Source organism: Cervus canadensis, chromosome 18, assembly GCF_019320065.1.
Source record: "Cervus canadensis isolate Bull #8, Minnesota chromosome 18, ASM1932006v1, whole genome shotgun sequence".
Taxonomy (NCBI): Eukaryota; Metazoa; Chordata; class Mammalia; order Artiodactyla; family Cervidae; genus Cervus; species Cervus canadensis.
The window spans coordinates 10,530,756-10,550,712 of record NC_057403.1 but is presented as its reverse complement, the minus strand read 5'-3'; the positions used below and the strand labels follow the sequence as shown (position 1 = coordinate 10,550,712).

General features: G+C 45.8%; 1 protein-coding gene across 1 annotated transcript; it reads left to right on the top strand.

Moving 5' to 3' along the window:
- Window positions 1–1,314: 1,314 nt before the first annotated feature.
- On the top strand, window positions 1,315–1,961 carry LOC122420688 (activated RNA polymerase II transcriptional coactivator p15-like). Its single transcript, XM_043436086.1, has one exon. The coding sequence runs from the start codon at window positions 1,315–1,317 to the stop codon at window positions 1,696–1,698; it is 384 nt and encodes a 127-aa protein (XP_043292021.1). The 3' UTR covers window positions 1,699–1,961.
- Window positions 1,962–19,957: the final 17,996 nt, after the last annotated feature.

The window sequence follows — 19,957 nt, the reverse complement described above, 5'->3', positions numbered from 1 at the left end:
ATTTGGCAATACTCCAAGGTGCATCTTAGGTGTTAAGTTGGCGTGAGGTGCCCACTTTCAAACTGTTTAAATAGGACACCTAGCAAAGAAGTTATTTCCAGGAGCGCAAGAGTAGAGGCTTTTTTCACTGCTGCTGTTTCCAGGAATACAGGGCTAGGTCTCAGCGTGGGCATTCTCACAGGCAGCCCTGTTGACATCTTAACATAAGTGTATCAACAGGGCCACACTGGTGATGAGACAGAATTAGAGATTGTACTTAGAGGTTAATTAACATTTACTCACACAGATGCAGCAACAGGTGGCTGACAAGTCTCCTTACCTCTGAGAGGTGATCCTCTGATAAAGCAGGTTATCAAGTGGCAGAGAATATCCCTGCTGCCTTTTCAGTGGGAACAGCCAAAGGCAGGAGTTCCTTTCATGACACCAAGAGAAAGAAAAGCTAAAAACTGACAAAATGGGAAAGAGATGAGAGCAGTGTTCTGCATGGGAGGGGCACCCCCTGGAGTTGCATGAGGCGCTGCCCAACAGAGCAATGATTGTTCCTGGAATTACGAGCACACCCAAGCCTGCAGGGTCCGGTTGGTAGGAGAGCTGTTCAGCAGTGTTCCATCTGTCCCTGGGTGGGGTGCTGGGTTTCTGCTTACAAGCTCCACTCATCCATGTGAGGCAGAGTGGTTCCTGCCAACACTCAGCTTTTACACCCCAACTTTGAGGGCTCCCCTGGCAACGAGAAAATTGATCTTCCAGAGGAGAGGAGACATGGCCAAGACCAAACCAGGAGTGGAGGGAATCTCGGGTTTCAAAGTCAGTCTGATCTAGAACTGGCATATATTTGGGGGTAGGGGGCGGGAAGCTCTGCAGCAAGATGACCTGGGTTCAAAATCTTGGGCTTTGCTTCTTACCAGCTCTGCCACTCAAGTTAATTACTTAACCTCTTTGTGCCTCGGTTTTCCTATCTGTTCCAAGTGGAAGTTAATATAGGGTTGCTAAGAGGAGTACTGAATCAATACACGTGTGTGCTTTACCAGGCTGGTAGTCGGCAAACTCTTAAGCTATTACTATTCTTACTACTATTATTACTAGCTCCTCTTTCAACACCTGTCAGTTTATAAGGGCTAAATAATAAACAAGAGAGAAAAGCCAGAAACACCCTGAAGATGAAAGGTAATGTGGGAGGGCCAACTCTACTAGCTAGTAAACCATATTATGAAGCATCTATAATTTTAAAGTTGTGGTACTGGCATGTGAGTAGACAGACCAATTCAACAGAAAAGAAAATTCAGAAATAGCTGCAGTGGCCCGGTCCCTGGTGGAATGCCTAAGTCAAAGGAACTTGTTTCTTCAAGCTCTTCTGGTAGCGATTCTGACAGTGAAGTTGACAAAAAGCTAAAAAGGAAAAAGCAAGTTGCTCCAGAAAAACCAGTAAAGAAGCAAAATACTGGTGAAACTTCCAGAGCACTGTCATCCTCCAAGCAGAGCAGCAGCAGCAGAGATGGTAACATGTTTCAGATTGGGAAAATGAGGTATGTTAGTGTTCGGGACTTTAAAGGGAAAGTCTTAATTGATATTAGAGAATATTGGATGGATCCAGAAGGTGAAATGAAACCAGGAAGAAAAGGTATATCTTTAAATCCTGAACAATGGAGCCAGCTGAAGGAACAGATTTCTGACATTGATGATGCAGTAAGAAAACTGTAAAATCAGAGACATATAAAACCTGTACTGTTCTAGTTGTTTTAATCTGTCTTTTTACATTGGCTTTTGTTTTCTAAACATTGTTTTCCAAGCTGTTGTATATTTGGATTGCAGAACAATTTGTAAGATGAATACTTTTTTTAAAATGTGCATTATTAAAAATGTCCTGAGTGAAGCTAATTGTCAGTTTTATTAAGGAGGATTGCTTTTGTGTCCACCACCTAGTGTAAAATAAAATCAAGTAATACAATCTTAAAAAAAAAAAAGAAAGAAAACTCAGAAATAGATTCAATTGCATGTGTTAAGTGATAAAAGGGGCACCTCAATGAGGAAAAAGTAGACTTTAGCTAAACTACTTAGTATACCATATACAGGTATACTTAGTATACCTGCAAAAGAGAAAATGAAATCCTCACACTTCATACTAGGATGAATTGAGTGGATTAAATATTTAAATGTAAAATATGACATACAAACACTAGGAGAAACATGGGTGAATTTCCCCAAAACTTGAGAATATTTACTACCCATGAATCAAAATCCAAAAGCAGTAAAGGAAAATACTGATAAATTTGATAGTGTAAAAATAAATGTTTCTATTTATTGGGGAAGAAAACCAATTGTTGTTGGGTAAGAAAAACCCCACAACACTGTTAACATGAACAGATTACAAACTGTCAAAAATTGCAATTTGCAAAGTTATTATTACCAGTAAGGAACTTTCAAAGCTAAAGTAAAAGATCAACAAGCCTACTGAAAATGGCTACAATATGAACAGTTCACAAAACAAAAAAATGCTTCTTAAATATATTAAAAATGCTCATAACTAGAGAAATTCTCATTTATTAGAGGAATGCAAGTTAGAACTATTTTGAAATAACACTTTTTACCTATCAGATTGGTAAAGATTAAAAACTATGATGCCAAAAAAAAAAAAAAAACAAACTATGATGCCATAACCAGCTGATGAAACTGTGAGGAACAGGCCCTACCAAACACTGTTCAGTTCAGTTCAGCTGCTCAGTTGTGTCCGACTCTGCGACCTCATGGACTGCAGTATGCCGGGCTTCCCTGTCCATCACCAACTCCCAGAGCTTACTCAAACTCCTGTCCACTGAGTCGGTGATGTCATCCAACCATCTCATCCTCTGTCGCCCCCTTCTCTTCCTGCTTTCAATCTTTCCTGGCATCAGGGTCTTTTCCAATGAGTCAGTTCTTTGAATCAGGTGGCCAAAGTATTGGAGTTTCAGCTTCAGCATCAGTCCTTCCAATGAATATCTGGACTGATTTCCTTTAGGATGGACTGGTTGGATCTCCTTATAGTCCAAGGGACTCTCAAGAGTCTTCTCCAACACCACAGTTCAAAAGCATCAATTCTTCTGCACTCAGCTTTCTTTATAGTCCAACTCTCACATCCGTGCATGACTACTGGAAAAACTAAAGCTTTGACTAGATGGACGTTTGTTGGCAAAGTAATGTCTCTGCTTTTTAATCTGCTGTCTAGGTTGGTCATAACTTTTCTCCCAAGGAGCAAGTGCCTTTTAATTTCACGGCTGCAGTCACCATCTGCAGTGATTTGGTGGGATGCAAACAAGTGTAACCCCAAAGGACAAGAATTTGGCAAAATTAAAAACACACTTAGCTTTGACCCAATATCCCACTTCTAGAGATCTATTCCAAATTTACACTGGCAAAAATGCAAAATGATGTGGGCACAGGAATATCCATTGCAGCACTCTGTGAAACACTCAGTACAGCTTCTATGTCATCAGTAGCAGGCTGGTGGAAGGCACTGCAGTCCTGACCCACAATGATGCTCTGGCAGTTGCCTGAGAACAATCTCCCACCAAACGGTTAGGTGGAAAACGATGAAGTGTGTCAGCACTGGGTATAGTAGTGAAGCTTGTACCCAAGGAAGAGTGTGGGATACACTTGCAGAATGTATTGCTTATACTTTTTAAACGGAAGGATAATCCAAAACTTATAATTACCAATGGGAGAGGACAGGGATATAGGGATGAGCAGCCAAAGAGCTTCTCTTAGGACACTTTTGTGTCTGTAGTTTTCATGTTGGAACCATGAAAGTACTTTGCATAATTATAAATTAGTTAAGTTTTAAGTGATGTCTAAATACTTAAAGTATTCAGTGAAGAGCTTATCACAGATAACCTCTTTCATTAAGAGCCAGAGTGGTTCCCGCCAGAAGGCCGGCCTAGGAAGGTTTTCTGTGGTCTCTCCCACCTTGAAGAGCCAGGGCAGGATAGCAAGTCAGTCCCACAAGGCAGTGAGGCTGAATATGCACACAATGGTCAGGCCACATAAACAAAACTCTCTGACCTACAATCTCTGTAGCAACAGGTCCAAAACAGTCAGGACTTGCTCACTAACTGCCAGCTTCCCTATTTTCTGGCCCTGTCCCACTCAGGACCAACTGGAGAAAGCCAAACAAGCTTCCCTAAGCAACCACACAGAATGACGCACTGCTAGTTAGCCGGCCTCCAACTTTCATACTCCACACTCAGAACACACCAGAGGCCCTACCCTCTCCTTGGCCGGCCTTTGAGCCTTCGCCAAACACCCGGTGTAGCAGACTCCTCTGCTCTAGCCAGCTCTGCGAAAACGTCTTCCGTGCTCCTCAGCAAGTGGTCTCCCTCGACTTCCAGGCCCAGACGCCAAAGGCCACAATGCTGCCGCCGCGAGGAATAACGTTTGCTGCCGCAACTGGAGAAACTGCCACCAGAGCGAGAAAAACAGCCACCGGCGCACGACTTTCTGGGACTTGTAGTTCCTCGCGCCGAGCGGGCGCACTTCCGCCACCTACCGGAAGTGCCGCCAATACTCGCGGGCGCAGGTGAACCTGGCCCGGGAACCCGCGCGGAGGCTCCCCTGTACCCCAGAGGCCTCTCGAGCCCAGTGCGTGGAGACAGTTCTTCCACTGGTACGTGGGTTTCGAACTCAGCTTGAAGAGAAAGTATATGTTGTCCTGGTGGACAGAGAATTACAGGCAGTCTTGGCAGAGAAAAAGGCACTGGCAAACTCCGGACCTGGGTGTTGGGGGCCCGTGTTGGTTGTGTTTGGTGATGCTGCCCCAGGTGGGAAGATCGGTGTGAGAAGGGGCTGGAGCGGTAAACATGACTGGAGGTGTGGAGAGCGGGCCACACCCGGAGAATTGCCGGGTGCGCGAGGGCTGGGGTTTGGGTTTCAGAGCCTCAGTAAATAGTAGCATCCGGCGGTGGATGGCTCAGTGGAGGGGCAGTGCCGAGGGAGTAGAAAGTGTGAGGAGGGCTCTTGAGTTTCCGGTTCTAGTGAGGAGCCAGGATGGAGGCCGCAGTGCAAAGGTTGAGGGAACCGGAACCCTGGACGCTATCAGCTGTTTTGAGTCTGTGGACGAAGAAATTAATCAGTAATTGCTCTAAGAAGGAAATGGGACATTTTATTCAAGCCTGAGGATTATAACTCAGGAAATAGCTTTTCAGAAAGCTCAGAGGATTTTTCCACCCTACAGGTCAAAGCACAGTTACATATTTTTTGAGACAAAGGGCCATGTGTCAGATGAGGAATTGACAGTTGATATAATCCAGCCCTGCAGTACAAAGCAAGTAGTGGGTCATTGTGACTCCTTAGAAAGAAGGAAGTTTGTCTGTCCCCTAAGCAGATAGGGTTGGTGCGGATGCCCCGTGCACACTAAATGGGAGGGAGGAGGCCCAAATGAGCAACGAAAAAGTTTATGTTTAACTTTTTTTGTCTTGTTTTTGTCTTGCCATGAAATACAATTTTTATTTCATCAAGTCTTTAGAGGCATAGCTGGATATGGAGGAGAGAATGGCAATGGGAGGGACCCTGGGAGGGAGGTCTGGGCTGGACATAGGGCCTGGAGCAATACTTGAAACCCCACCCCCTCACAGGCAGGGATAAAAGGAACTAGAAAGAGGAGAAAGGCCTCTAGAAAGAGGTCCAGCATGAGGGAAAGAAGTTTTATGTCCAGGTGTAACCAATAGAATTAAGTCTGCTGTGGCCCCTACTTTGTGTCAGCACAAGTTTTAAACTCTGTAAATGCAACTCTTGTAATCATCACAGCAGCACCACAAAGCAGGCCTGCTCTCCTCCCAGATTTCTGCAGATGAGGCCCCGAGAGACTGAGGAGGCCTGTTCAGGGTCCTCCAGAGGCAACTGGTGGAGGTATGACTTTGAAAGCAGGCAGTCTGGCCGTGGAGGGAAGGTGTTCCCAGCCGTCGCCCTGGGATGTCTCCAACAAGGAAGAAGAGGACCAGAGGGTGAAAATGAACACCCGTAGTAGGAGACTGCCCGTGGATGGACAGGAATGTCAGAACAAGATAGCTTCACATAGAGCCTTGAGCGGTCTTCTTAGGTGTGGTGTACGTGTGTGTGTTTGTGTGTGCACACCTGCAAGCGTGCAGCATGGTTGTGCTTTTGGTACAGAGTGAGAGAGAGTCAAACATGGGGGAGGGTTTGGGATAAGATCTGGAGGATTTCTGCCTGGCTGTCTCAGTGGGACTGTCACGTGACTACAGCCAGGACACTAGATGAGCAGAGTTTGGGAAGCAATGGCAGCATTAAGGGAAGCAGGGGATAATAGGTATGACTCTGGCTAGTTGGGCAGCATCCCAGCAGGTCCAGAAGTTGGGTACCCCCTCACAGAGTGCCCTTAGTTGTCCTCCTGGGGATTTTCATATGCTCCTTGTCCCGTTCCCCCACCTCCATTTTTAGAAACCGGCTGATGTTTCACTGAGATTTTTTTTTAAATTGTACAATCAATTGTTTTGACACTACCTCCATTTATCTCTATTTAGTATCTTGAGATGACAGGAAGAACTGGCTCCTCCTTTATTTGAGTGTTGAGGTACTGCTGTGTGTCTTTGGGTTCATGGTTCAGACACCCCAGCACATGCCTCAAGATATTTACCTTGAGCCTGTGACAGCCCAGGCCCAGAGCTAGGCAGACTGGCCCTCTTCAGTGAGAGAGCTCAGCCGCCTTGGCTGACCTCAGAGCCTTGAACAGGAAGACCACGTGGTCAGAGCCCTGCCTCCCTGCTCTTCGCTCCCCAGGAGATAGTCCTCCCTGGCACTGGTTGCTCTCGCCTTTGGGCATGGGGGTGGACGTGGGAGTGTGGAGGCACTGAGGTAGAGGCTAAATCCCTAATTGTTCCCCCAACCCCAGCGCTGCTTTCTGAGGACCTCTGCCTTCTTCACAACAGCATCTCCAGGTATGAGGAGGAAATGGAGGCATATTTTCAGCAGATCCCATCCTAGGTGAGTTGGAGACCTTTGCTCTCATTGCCTTAGTCTCCGTGGCTGTAGAATGCATCCAGGAATAACACCCACCTCCTCAGGTCAGCGCACATCAGAGTTCTTGTAATGCTGCCCTGTGCCTTGGGGTGAAGGGCATGGGCTCCCACATGAATGAGTCAGGCATCCCCCAAACCTGGGGCTCTGGGCCTGGTCTCTTCAGACTTCTTCTTCATGGTGTTTGCTCAGTGGACCCTTGAGGGCGAATAGAGCTGAGCCTCCAGAAACAGGCAGCCACTCTGACCCGTTGACCCTCACCGAGACCACTCAGGAGGGCAGCTGAGAGTGTGCCCGTAAAGCGCCAAAGTCACCCTTAGATGGCTCACATGTGGATTCACGAGGAAGCAATTGAGCTCATGGCATTAGCTTCCTAGAAGCACACCACAGCCCTGATTTGTGTCATCGCTGTGCTGACCCCTGATTTAGCGCATCCTCTTTGCCTGGTTTCCAATCTGATATTGTACAGAAGCTGGGGGTGAAGATCTCCAAGAGGGGTCCCCGTTGTTCCCAAAGCAGAAAATCAGGATCACCGATGCAACTAGCAGTAGATTAGATACCCAGAGAAAAATGAAAACACCTTGGACCTGGGCCCGAGTCTGATCTGAGCAAGGAGTTCTCCCTCCCCTGTGCTGTCCTATCCCCAACTTCCTCATCAAGAAAGCAGGGCTCCGTGGTAACACCAGTGATGTTTCAGCCAACTGTGAGCTTCAGGGACATGGCTGTGACCTTCACATGGGAGGAGTGGGGACATTTGGACCTGGCCCAGAGGATGGTGTACCGTGAGGTGGCTCTCGAGGCCTATAGTCACCTGGTCTCCCTGGTTAAGGTAGTCACTGCCCATCGCAGGACCCTGGGCGTGGCTCATTTCAGGCATGCCTAGACTGGCTCAGAAGGTGCTGGAAGTGGGTCCCTTTGAGATGCAGGTCTGGGTATTGCTGCTTATCCCTCCTCCAGGGCAAGTCTGTGGCTTGTGGTTCAGGGTGTGGGGAGTCTACTCGGGAGGATGGGGGCCCCTCCTAGTCCATCCACCTCTGACCCCAGAGGTGAGAGCTGGACCTATCTCCCAGCAGAAGACCAAGCCCTCTGTTTTCCCTCCACTGACCAGGACTTCTGCTCTTGAAACTAAATGTGATCTCCCAGCTGGAGCAAGGGGAGGACCATCGGAGAGTGGAGCAGGGACCTCCCCAAGGTGAGAACAAGCCAGTGGCTCAACAGTTAAAGTCCAAGGAGCAGAGAAGCCACTTGGAGGGAGTTTGCTCAGGTGTTCTCTGCTGCCACCTCATGTCCAACATGGTAGCCATGTTCTCATCCTTGTCAGACTGTCTCTGCCCAGCCCACCCACAGAGGATACTTGTTGCTGTTGTCAACATGTGTCTCACATGTGAGTTCACTTCTGTCCCCGTCTCCCTTTGGTCTTCACTCCTCTGCTACCGTGTCTCATTCCCAGATCCTCATGCCTCCTGTTTTTCTCCAACCCCTCATCATAACTTACATCCAGGGTGGCAGCTCCTCAGGCCTCCCCTTCCTGCTGGTCTTTGTTCTGCCATTTGGGTGCCCACCCGTGTTCCATGTTGGACTGTGTCCATGTTCCAATGTTGGACATTTTCATGACTTCGAAATGATCCAAAGGTGTGGTAAGAATCCATGCCTTTCAGAAGGATTCCTACTAAATCACCATTCCTGGACCTGCTTTCCCACCTCCCCTCATCCCATAGGCCCACCACCTACCCTGCTTGTCAGCCTAATTGGAATTTTTTTTTTCTCTTAGAGCTATATGAAAATATTAAAACAATTCTCATACCATACAGTTCATCTGTATAAAGCATGCAAAGTTTCTTAATATAGTTGCAGCTTGTGTATTTATCACCACAGTCTATTTTAGAACATGGTCATCTCCCTGACTAATTGGGCTGCTTCTGATTTTTTTTTAACTGATTTTGTTTTAACTGATAAACTTTATTTTTTAGAGCCAGTTTTATCCTTACAGAAAGTTCAGGGTTTCTTTATGCCAACCCTCCCCATGCAGTTTCCCCTATTATTAATATCTTGCATTCATTGGTACATTTGTTACAATTGATGAACTTACATCAATTAATTATTACCATCAGAGGTCAATAGTTTACATTAGGTTCACTCTGGTGTTGTACATTTTCTGGGTTTGGACAAATATGTGATGTTATATATCCACTGGTGTAGTGTACAGAGTAGTTCCACTGCCCTAAGGATCCTCTGTGCTCCACCTGTTCGTCCCTCCCTCCACCCTAACTCCTGGAAACCACTGATTAATTTACTGTCTCTATAAGTTTACTTTTCTAGAATGTCCTATGGTTGAAATCATGCAGTACATGGTCCTTTCTGAGAGGCTGCTTTCACTTAACAATAAGCAGCATGTATGTCCATCATACCACCTTCTGCCAGCCTAGAGGCATTTGATTTATCCCATGTGTTCCTGCTCCTTCTTACCCTGTAACTGTCATGTCTGCAGCCTTTCTTGTTTCTTACTTGGAAGTCTTACCTACTTTTACTTACCCTTGGCACTCAAATGACATCGTTCTGAATTCAGTTTACTAGCAGTATCTTTCTTCTCTTCTACCCTAGACATTACTTTCTGGCTGACCCACACAGTCTGTATTCCTTATTTCAAGATTCTGATGCAGATGCTGCTGTAGAATTTTAGCCTCCTTTGCCCATTTTTTCAACAGCTACGCATATCTTAGACATAGCTTAGCCATGCAAAGATTCCTTTCCTCCCCTTCATCCCCAGATACTCTTTCACTCCCCTTCATGAGGCTGTTGTTTCATTTGAAAACTTCTTCTCATCAGAGATGCCAAGGCAGCACCCTAAAGGAATACAGCAGGGTATTGAGAAGGAGGACAGTGTTGGTTGTGGGAGTGCTGGGCAGAGATTAGGGCTTTCCCCAAGAGGGAAAGAAGGTCTGTGTTTGGCACAAGGAAAACATCCTCCTGGAAGTCATACTTTGCCAGATGGAGGATGCTTGTCTCCTTGGCAGGCATGGGACAAAGGGATGGGAACCTGGACAGAGGCCTTAATATTATTGGATGTGGGTGGCTACCCACCTAAAGAGGGCAGTTGTGTGGGCAGAGTGATAAGTGAAGGGGGAATCTTGGAGGACTCATTTGAGTGTCCTGAGCTGGGAGCCCATCACACTCTTTGTTAGAGGCCTACTACCGATGGCTCAGCAGTAAAGAATCTTCCTGCAATGCAGGAAACTCGAATTTAATCCCTGGGTTGGGAAGATCCCCTGGAGGAGGATCCCCTTCAGTATTCTTGCCTAGAAAATACCATGGACAGAACAGCCTGACGGGCTGCAATCCATGGGGTCTCAAAGAGTCAGACCTGACTGAGCAACTGAGCACAGTATCTTCAACAGATGAAGGAATCCCTCTCATGACAGTAATAAGGGCGGTGACATCAGCAGAACCATGTATAGCATGGTCCCCTATGCACCAAACACCATGGGAGGCTCACAAACTGATTCATTTTGGCCTCAAAGTAACCCTTGTTAGCTAAGCATTCTTATTCCCGGCTTACCACCAAGAAAATGGAACCTCAGAAGTTGTCAGTTGGTGGAGTCCACTGGCCAAGCACACTGCTTCAAGGACCCCGGTAATTTTCTAGGGAGTCTGTGGCATTAATTCTGGCATGGTTAAAGAGACCCTTTTCTTCTCTCTCTGTGGGCAGCCTGAAGCAATGGTAGAAATGGTCCATTAAGAATATTAAATCATCGTTGGTATTTGGGGTCTCATTTTAAGATCCAGCACCAGGAAATAGACTGAGTGTGAGTCATAAGGTTGAGGCACATGTTAGGACCTTGTTTCCTGACTTCTCTAACAAATTACCAGCTGGATAACTTAAAACAACACAGATTGATCCTCCCACAGCTCTGGAGGCTAGAAGTCACAATCAGCATCATTGGGCTGAAATCAGTGCACACAGGCCATTCTCCCTCTGGAGGCTTCATTAGAAAAGCTGTTCCTTTTTTTCTTCCAGGTTCTAGTGGCTGGAGGGATTCCTTGGTCAGTGGCCACATCACTTCAGTCTTTCAGGCCAGCACCTTCAAGTCTCTGCTCTGTGTTCAGATTGTCTTCTTCGTATCAAGTCTCATTCTGCCTCCCTCTTATAAGGACAGTTGTGATAACATTTGGGGCCCACCCAGATAATCCCTGGGCATCCCTGGTGGCTCAGATTGTAAAGAATCTGCTTGCAGTGCAGGAGACCTGGGTTCAATCCCTGGGTTGAGAAGATCCCAGGGGGAAGGGAATGGCTACCCACTCCAGTATTCTTGTCTGGAGAATCCATAGACAGAGGAGCCTGGCGGGCCATAGTCCATGGGGTCGCAAAGAGTCAGACACGACTGAGGGACTCACACACACACTGATTTCCTGTTTGCTGAGCCATCCCTCCATTTCACATCTTGCATGAAATTACAGTTCATAGATTAGAAACAGACCCAGAGATATATCTCTCATACTTGGTGATCTGTTTTATCCCACGCTCCCCTTCTAATGCTTCTCCAGTAATTCAGGCCATTTGGATTTCTTTCAGACTGGAAGACTACACTTGAAAGAGTCAGCATCTGAAGAGGATATTGCTGTGGAAGGGCCATCTTATCACATGGAAATGAAACTTCATGTTCAGGAGGAGGGCCCCAGGTTGGTGTCGTTAGGAGAAACGCACCTCTGGCAGGACCAGCTGGGGAAGAACCAGTAGGACTCTGAATCAAACAGTACTCACCTCAGAGAGACGTTTTGCTCAAGGTGGGAGTTGTTAGCCTGAGCTTAGGAAAATTATCTGAGTTTAAGCCTTCTACCTCTGACATTACCTACAAGAACATATTTCCATAAGGTCAACTCACAGGGTAAAAAGTTGAAACAGAACTCAGTTTTCATTAATCATTAGAAAGACTGGGCTGATCTGAAGCCCTGTGAAGATCATCAAAGTGCTAGAGCCTTCTGGCAGATTATTTATTTGAATAAACTTGCAGATTTTGAAACAGGAAATAAAAAGCCTTATGATTATACTGTCAGTAGTGACTGTTTCAACTATGGTACCGCCTTTTGTTTTCTTAATAGAATTTTTTCAGCAGAGAACAGCAAAGATGGTAAGAACTATGGAAACATTAATCATAGCATGTCTCTTAATGAACACAGCCCATGCATTTGGAGAGTCAGTTCGAATGTGATGGATTCCTTGTACAGACTGAAATAAGTCATCCTGGAGAGGCACTCCTCAGATATGAGGAGGACTGTGATGCCTCCCACATGGCCTCATCTTTTACTTACTGTGACACCATTTAGACTGGAAAGAAGCCATATGAATGTAATCTGTGTGCAAGATCTTTCAGCTGTTGCTCTAAGCTTGTACACCAGAGAACACACTGGAGAAAAGCCCTATGAATGTGCTCGATGTGGAAGGTCTTTCAGCCAGAGCTATAACCTTGTTGTACACCAGAAAACTCACATGGGAGAAAAACCCAACGAATGTAATCAGTGTGGGAAATCCTTCACCCAGAGTTCCAAACTTGTTAGGCATCAGTGAACTCACACTGAAGAAAAACCATATAAATGTCATGTGGAAATGTGGAAAATCTTTCAGGTGGAACTCTAGCCTTATTGTATATCAAATAATTCACACTGCCTTAAAACTTCGGAGTACACTCATTGTGGAAAGTCCTCAGTCAGAGCTCTGACTTTGTCACATATAAAAGGATTCACAATGGAGAGAAATCCTATGAATATAACCCTATGAATATGAATATAGTGTGGTAAATCCTTCATTTGAAGCACTCAACTTATTAGGCATCTGTGAATTCACACTGGAGAGAAGCCATATAAATGCAATCAGTGTGATAAAGCCTACACTGGGATCTCTCACCTTATTGAACATCAGAGAACTCATACTGGAGAGAAACCATTTGAATATCATCCGTGTGGGAGAGGCTTCACTGGGAGCTCTCACTTTCTTTCACATTAGAGAGTTCATTCTGGAGAGAAACCGTATGAGTGTAACGACAGTGGGAAGGCTTTTCGGCAGCAAACTCAGCTTGTGCATCAACGAACACATGCTGGAGAGGAACCTTATGAATGCAGTCACTGTGGAAAAGTTCTCAGCCAAAGGGCTCCACTCTGTGCATCAGAGAATGCACATTGGAGAGAAGCCCTGTCAGTGTAACATGAGTGTTAAAACCTTTAGTCAGAGGTCACACCTTATTGAACATCAGAGAACACATACTGGAGAAAAGCCCTCTGAGTGCATTGACTGTGGGAAGACCTTCAATGATCGATCAACCCTTAACAAAACACGAGAGAACACACACTGGGGAAAAACCCTGTGAATGTAAACATTGTGAAAAGGCCTTTAGCCAGCAGTGTCAACTTACTAGGCATCAGAGAAACCATACTGGAGAGATCCTATGAGTGTAATGTGTGTGGGAAAGCTTTCAGTTATAATACATCCTTTATTCAACATGAGAAGACTCAGGGAAGAAACCCTATGAATAGTCAAGATGAAAACCCTCACTGCCAGACTTCCTTTACTAGACATCAGATGACCAAGATATGACTGTCACTGTAGTCTAATGACTGCAGGCATCAGAATTGTTTGGAGTGTATGTGTTGAAACTGCACATTACCAAGCTTACCCTCAGCTTACTAAATCAGAATCTCTAGCAGTAAAACTCAGGAGCCCACAGTTTTCAAAAGCAGCATGAAGGACTTGTTTGTACACTAAAATATATTTACTTCTGCAGTTAGGTGAGAAGCTATGAATATGACTACTGATAAAAAAACATTGTCAGAGCTCTCAGCAGGAATTGGAAAACACAGACTGGAGCTGTACCCACCAAATAATCTTTTAAAGTCCAAACAGCCACCCAATCTCAATCAGACATTGTCCCAGTAACACATTCCTGGAAATGATAGTGAACTGAAAAATATTCTTGACACAGAGCTCCAAACATTCCACCTAAGAAGAAACCATTACATGAGGAAGATGGTGTTAGAGATGAAATTTGGGGCCAGCCATGTTCAGTGTAAACCAGCAATAAAAAACACAAATTGAAGGAATACTAAGGATGGGAAGTTTTATAAAATGGTTTTTACTGGAGTTAAAAGTAGACTCAGTTTTTTGGGCACTCCGTTGTGCTCTAATTTTGTTGCTCAGTTAGGTTGACTAATCAGAAGTGAGTCCATAGCAATATGAAAAATGTCAAATGAAGTGAAAACAGGACCAAAAACAGTATGTATACAAAATGTTACAGCACATAAAAATTTGTATGCAGATGGTTGATTAAGGTCAGTTCAGCAGCACATTAAAAAAAAGTATGTGTGTGCTTAGTTGCGTCTGACTCTTTGCAACCCTGTGGATTGTAACCCACCAAACTCCTCTGTCCATGGGATTTTCCAGGCAAGACTACTGGAGTGAGTTGCCATTTGCTTCTGCAGGGGATCTTCCTGACCTAGGGATCAAACCCATGGCTGCTGCATTGGCAGGCAGATTTGTTTGTTTGTTTTTTATAACCACTGAGCCACCTGGGAAGCCCTCCATAAAAAAGGCTGAAATGTAAATCCACAATGGTGAAGCAAGTAGGAGAGGCTGTTAATTGCAGGTTTGAGTGAGGTGACAGTACCTGGAGGTGTGGAGTGGGAAAGGTTGAATTGGGAACTTGTAAAGAGGGGCTGCATCAGTAGAGGTCACAGCCGCCCCGGCAGAGTGTAGCAGGAAAGTAGGGTTCATTGAAGGACTGTCTGTGAAACTCCAGATTTTCTCCTCTTAAGTATCTGGCTGTGGGCCAGCAAAAAAAAAATATAGTAGGGAATGAGTTATGTTCTGACAAAGGGGAAAAAAATTCTGAGGGACTAGGGAATCTGCTCTATTGTGCTTCAGAACAAGGGCTTCCTTATTTTGCCATTCCAAGGACCTTCATCATCACTTAGTTCTTCCCTTTTCCATCCCAAAGCAAAGTGTGCTGTTAACCAGCCCCACCCATCTGGGGAGCTTTTCTTTGCCTTTTCTCGTTGTTGTTATTTAGTCGCTAAGTCATGTCCGACTCTTTGCAACCCCATGGACTGCAGCACCCCAGGCTCCTCTGTCCTGCCCCCCTGGGAACCACACAAGGATGCCTGTTGGGGGCGGGAAGGAATGGAAGGACAGCAGCTGCTGTGTACACATGAGTGCTTCCAGTCCTGTTCTGGGAAGGGTTTTACCCTTTCATAAGTCAAACCAGACACTCTTCAGGGCCAAAAAGCAGGCTCACGTGACATAGGAATCTGAGACCTGTCTTCTCAAATGGTTCTCATACCCAGAGGCCAGTGGTTCCAAATTGGAACATGCATAAGACACACATGAAAGGAAGTGTTAGAATTACAGCTTGCTGGGCCAGTCTTTTAAATTAACTAATTATTTGGCTGCACTATATTTTAGTTGCATTATGTGAGATATTTGGTATTCATTGTGACATATGGGGTCTTTATTTTTTCTAAGTTGTGGCATGCAGAATTTTAATTGCAGCATATGGGATATAGTTCCTCAACCTAGGCCTTTGCATTGGGAGCACTGGACCATCAGAGAGGTCCCTGGACTCAACATATTGTAAAGAATAATCTCACAATTGTATATCCATATATCTATTTTGTTTTCGTTGGTTTCACTTAGATTTGTGGCTTTTTAAAAATCCCCTAAATATAAGAGGAAATGGCAACCCACTCCGGTATTCTTGCCTAGGAAATCCCATGGACAGAGTCAGCCTGGTGGGCCTCAGTCCATGGGCTGCAAGGAGTCGGATGCGACTTAGTGACTGAGCACACAAACACAGGAGACCCAGGTTCAATCCCTTGGTTGGAGGATCCCCTCAAGAAGGGAATGGCAGTCCACTTCAATCTTCTTGCCTGGAGAGTTCCATGGACAGAGGAGCCTGGCAGACTACAGTCCATGGGGTCGCAAAGAGTCAGACACGACTGAGAAACTAACACAAACACAAAATGCCATACCTATGTTACATATGACCCAGGGGCTCCTAACAGAAGTCCATTCTTCCTGCTTTTAAACACAGATATCAAAATTTTGCTGAATATATTTTTAATAAAACCAGCAGTGGAACTGTTGTGGGTCCACAAGGCATTCCCACATCAGGAGATTTTCTTGAGGAATTCATGAGACTCAGCATATGCACTCATGGCTGAGATTTAGGGCAGTGGTGTTACAGGGATGCACACGAAGTTGGATCATAAGGGAAAAGGCAGGCGAAGTCTGGGTGAATCTGTGTGCAGCTCTCAACATTGTGCTTCCCTTGAGGGATCCTACAAAGCACAGCAGGCACCAGGCAAACAGACACCTGCCCAGCAGGTACCGTGATCCAGACCCCCAGGAGGCCAGCAGACGCTCAGTGTGAACGACATTGTCTCCACAGTCTAGGTGCAGTACAGACAACACTAAAGGCCAAGTTCCCGAGTGCCAGCCAGAGATCAAGCTTGCACAAGTGCTGCGTGTGTGCTGAGTCACTCAACCACATGCGACTTTGCGACCCCATGGACTGTGGCCCACCAGGCTCCTCTGTCCATGGGGTTCTCCAGGCAAGAACACTGGAGTGGGTTGCCATGCCCTCCTCCGAGGGATCTTCCCAACCCAGGGATTGAACCCACGTCTCTTACATCTCCTGCCTTGCCCGGCGGGTTCTTTATCACTGGCACTACCTGGGAAGTTCAGGCTTGCACACAGGCTTGCAGCCTCAGGCCTGCTGTGTCAATCCATTTTGCTTAAGCTTTCTTATCTAAACATGAATACAGTTAAGTGATATTTACAGTATCTATTCCATTAAACTGTTTAAACTGCAGCTCTGGGGGCTTGCCTGGTGGTCCAGCTAAGAATTCGCCTTGCAATGCAGGAGACACCTATTTAACCCCTGACCCAGGAGGATCCCACATGCTGTGGGGCAGCTAACTAAGCCCATGCACCCTAGAGCCATGCTCCTCAACAAAAGAAGCCACTGCAGTGAGAATTCCCTGGACCACAACTAGAGAGTATGCCCCACTTGCCTCAACTAGAGAAAAGCTTGCGAACAGCATTGAAGACCCAGTGCAACCAAAATAAATAAACTGCAGCTCTTGTCTACACACGTGGATGTCGCATGTGATTCATACAATTCCCGCTTGAGATTGGTTTCCAGAAACAGATCGGACCCCAGCCCTGACGTGCTTCAGCAGTGACTCCATCATGTAGACATAAATCCCATTTGTGCTGCTCCAAGCCTAGTTGCCAATGATGCTGCGTTTTTTCCTCCTTAGACACCCTGAATATAAAATGCAAATGTATGTGTTAATACTAAGCATTCTGAATGCTGTCCAGGTCGAGTTATCAGCAGAACTCATGCTGCATCGTATTTCCCCTTCATCTCTAGAGGAGAAACGAAGCTTCTCTCATATCACCGGGCCATGCCTCGCTCTTCTCAGACATGAGATACGCGGGCAGGAAAAGCCCTCTAGCTGGAGGTGGGGGAGATGTAGATAACTCAAGGGTGGTTACTGTGTCTCCTGCACACGTGGAAATCCTCCGCATAATGCTGGGCTCAGAGTCAGCGAGGAGGGACCACCTTGTGCTCACCACACACTGAGGCCCCCATCCAGCCATTCCCATTGGAAAATGGCCTCTTCATCCATCCACACTGGAGGGTTCTCCGTCTGGCCACCTCTTGGCAGGAGCCTTTCCCTGGCAGCATGGGATCCCAGTCACCACCACAAATCACGTATTACACACATACATCTCACGTATCACACATATACCTCATAGCAGGAGTACTACATATCAACTGCTCTGTACCAGGAGAAAGTATATATCAAGCACTGACTTTGTGCTAGGCTTGTGGTAAGCACTTTGCATGTATCATTAACTTATTTAACCCTCATCACAATCCTCTGAGGTAGCTAACATTACAATTGAGGTATCTGAGGCTCAGAGAGGTGCAAAAACCTGCTCAAGATCACCCGGCTAGCAAGGTAGGAAACTGCTTTTTATTTTTGCAAATCTCTTTACTGTTTGGCCTGAGTGAAGGCATCTGAATTTCCATAACTACTTATGCCTTTGAGAATTGCAGAACTCTCAGCAAATAAGAACTCAGTCTAGGTAATTCCCTGGCAGTCCAGTGGTAGAACTGCATGCTCTCGCTGCCAAGGGCCCAGGTTTGATCTCTAATGGGGAACTAAAAGTCCCACAAGCCTCGCAGTGCCAAGAGGCGCTGGGAGAGAGAACTCAGTCCAAATGCTTGTATTAAGAGACAACCACAGTCTACCATGACTTCTAACAGCATAAGGCTATGTCACTAGGAAGATCCCAACCTCTCATTATAATGTCTTCTTGAGAAATTCTGCTAAAAGAATTTACAGTTTTTTTCCAGCCATTACCTGAGAATAGTCTCCTGACTTCCCTTTCTTAGCATGCCTGTGTGCTCAGTCGTGTCCGACTCTGCGACCCTTTGGACCATAGCCCACCGGTCTCCTCTGTCCATGGGATTTCCCAGGCAAGAATACTGGAGTGGTTTCCCATTTCCTATTCCAGGGCATCTTCCTGACCCAAGGGTCAAACCTGTGTCTCCTGCACTGGCAGGCAGATTCTTTACCACTGAGCCACCTTAGAACACTAATGAAAAAGGGCTTGCAGTTTTGAACCTTTCTCTGCCCCTTTGAGATGCATTTGTATCTCCTTTAACTCAGAAATGTCTTTCTCAATGACCTGAAGGTCACTCCTTAGAAATGCAACCAGCAGGAAGGATGGGGCCTGTCTCCAGTCTCCAAGAGGACGGAATCCTAACTTCAAGAATGTCCCTCAGCAGATGCAGCTGACCGAATCACATTTACACTGAACAACTCTTTGTAATTTTTCACGTGAGCCCCCACATTCCCCCTTTTGATTTCCTCATTCTCCCTTTTAATTGCCCAGTCTCAGGCTTTCCTGGTAGCTCAGTGGTAAAGAATCATCCTGCCAAAAAAAAAAAAAAAAGAATCGTCCTGCCAAAGAAGGAAACACGTGTTCAGTCCCTAGCCCGGGAAGATCCTCTATGCTATGGAGTAACTAAGCCCCCATCACAACTACTGAACCTGCGGTCTAGAGCCCAGAAGCCGCAACTACTGAAGCCCTCATGCCTGTAGCCTGTGCTCTGGAAGAAGAGAAGCTATGGCAATGAGGACCTTGCTCACCCAACGAAGAGCAGCCACTGCCCACCGCAACTGGAGAAAAGCCCTCACAGCAAGGAAGACTCAGCACAGCCATAAACAAATAAATAAATTAAATTTCTTTTAAAAAAGCCCAATCATGTCTGTACATATTCAAATGGAGCTCAGTTACTGCCTCTTGTCAGCAGTTACTGAATAAAATCTGTTTTCACCAAGTTAACCAATATCCAGCTTTGTTTGACATCTTCAATCAGTCCCAATATTGCTCATTCAGAAGCTTAAAAAAAAACCTCCATACATTTGTGAGAAATGGGAATGGGGGAAGTATTATTATGAACTTAGTTTGGAACTCATTGACTCATAGAAAGGATCTCAGGAATCTCCCAGGTTGTCTCTAGTCCACACTTTGAGAACTACTTCAATAGACAAAACCCTATGTTATAATCAGGGCTTCCCTAGTGGCTCAGATGGTAAAGAATCTGCCTGTAATGCAGGAGGCCTGGGTTTGATCCCTGGGTCAGGAAGATCCCCTGGAAATGAATGGCTACTCACTCCAGTATCCTTGTCTGGAGAATTCCATGGACAGAGGAGCCTGGCAGGCTACCGTCTATGGGGCAAAGAGTTGGACACGACTGAGAGACTAACACTTATAATCAAGGAGAAAACAAAACTACAAGTCATAGAAAAGAAACAGTTAAAGTAATAGGAAAACATCATGCATCCAAGATTCAACAGGACCAGGAGAAAAGTCAGTGACTATTCAGTCACCCAG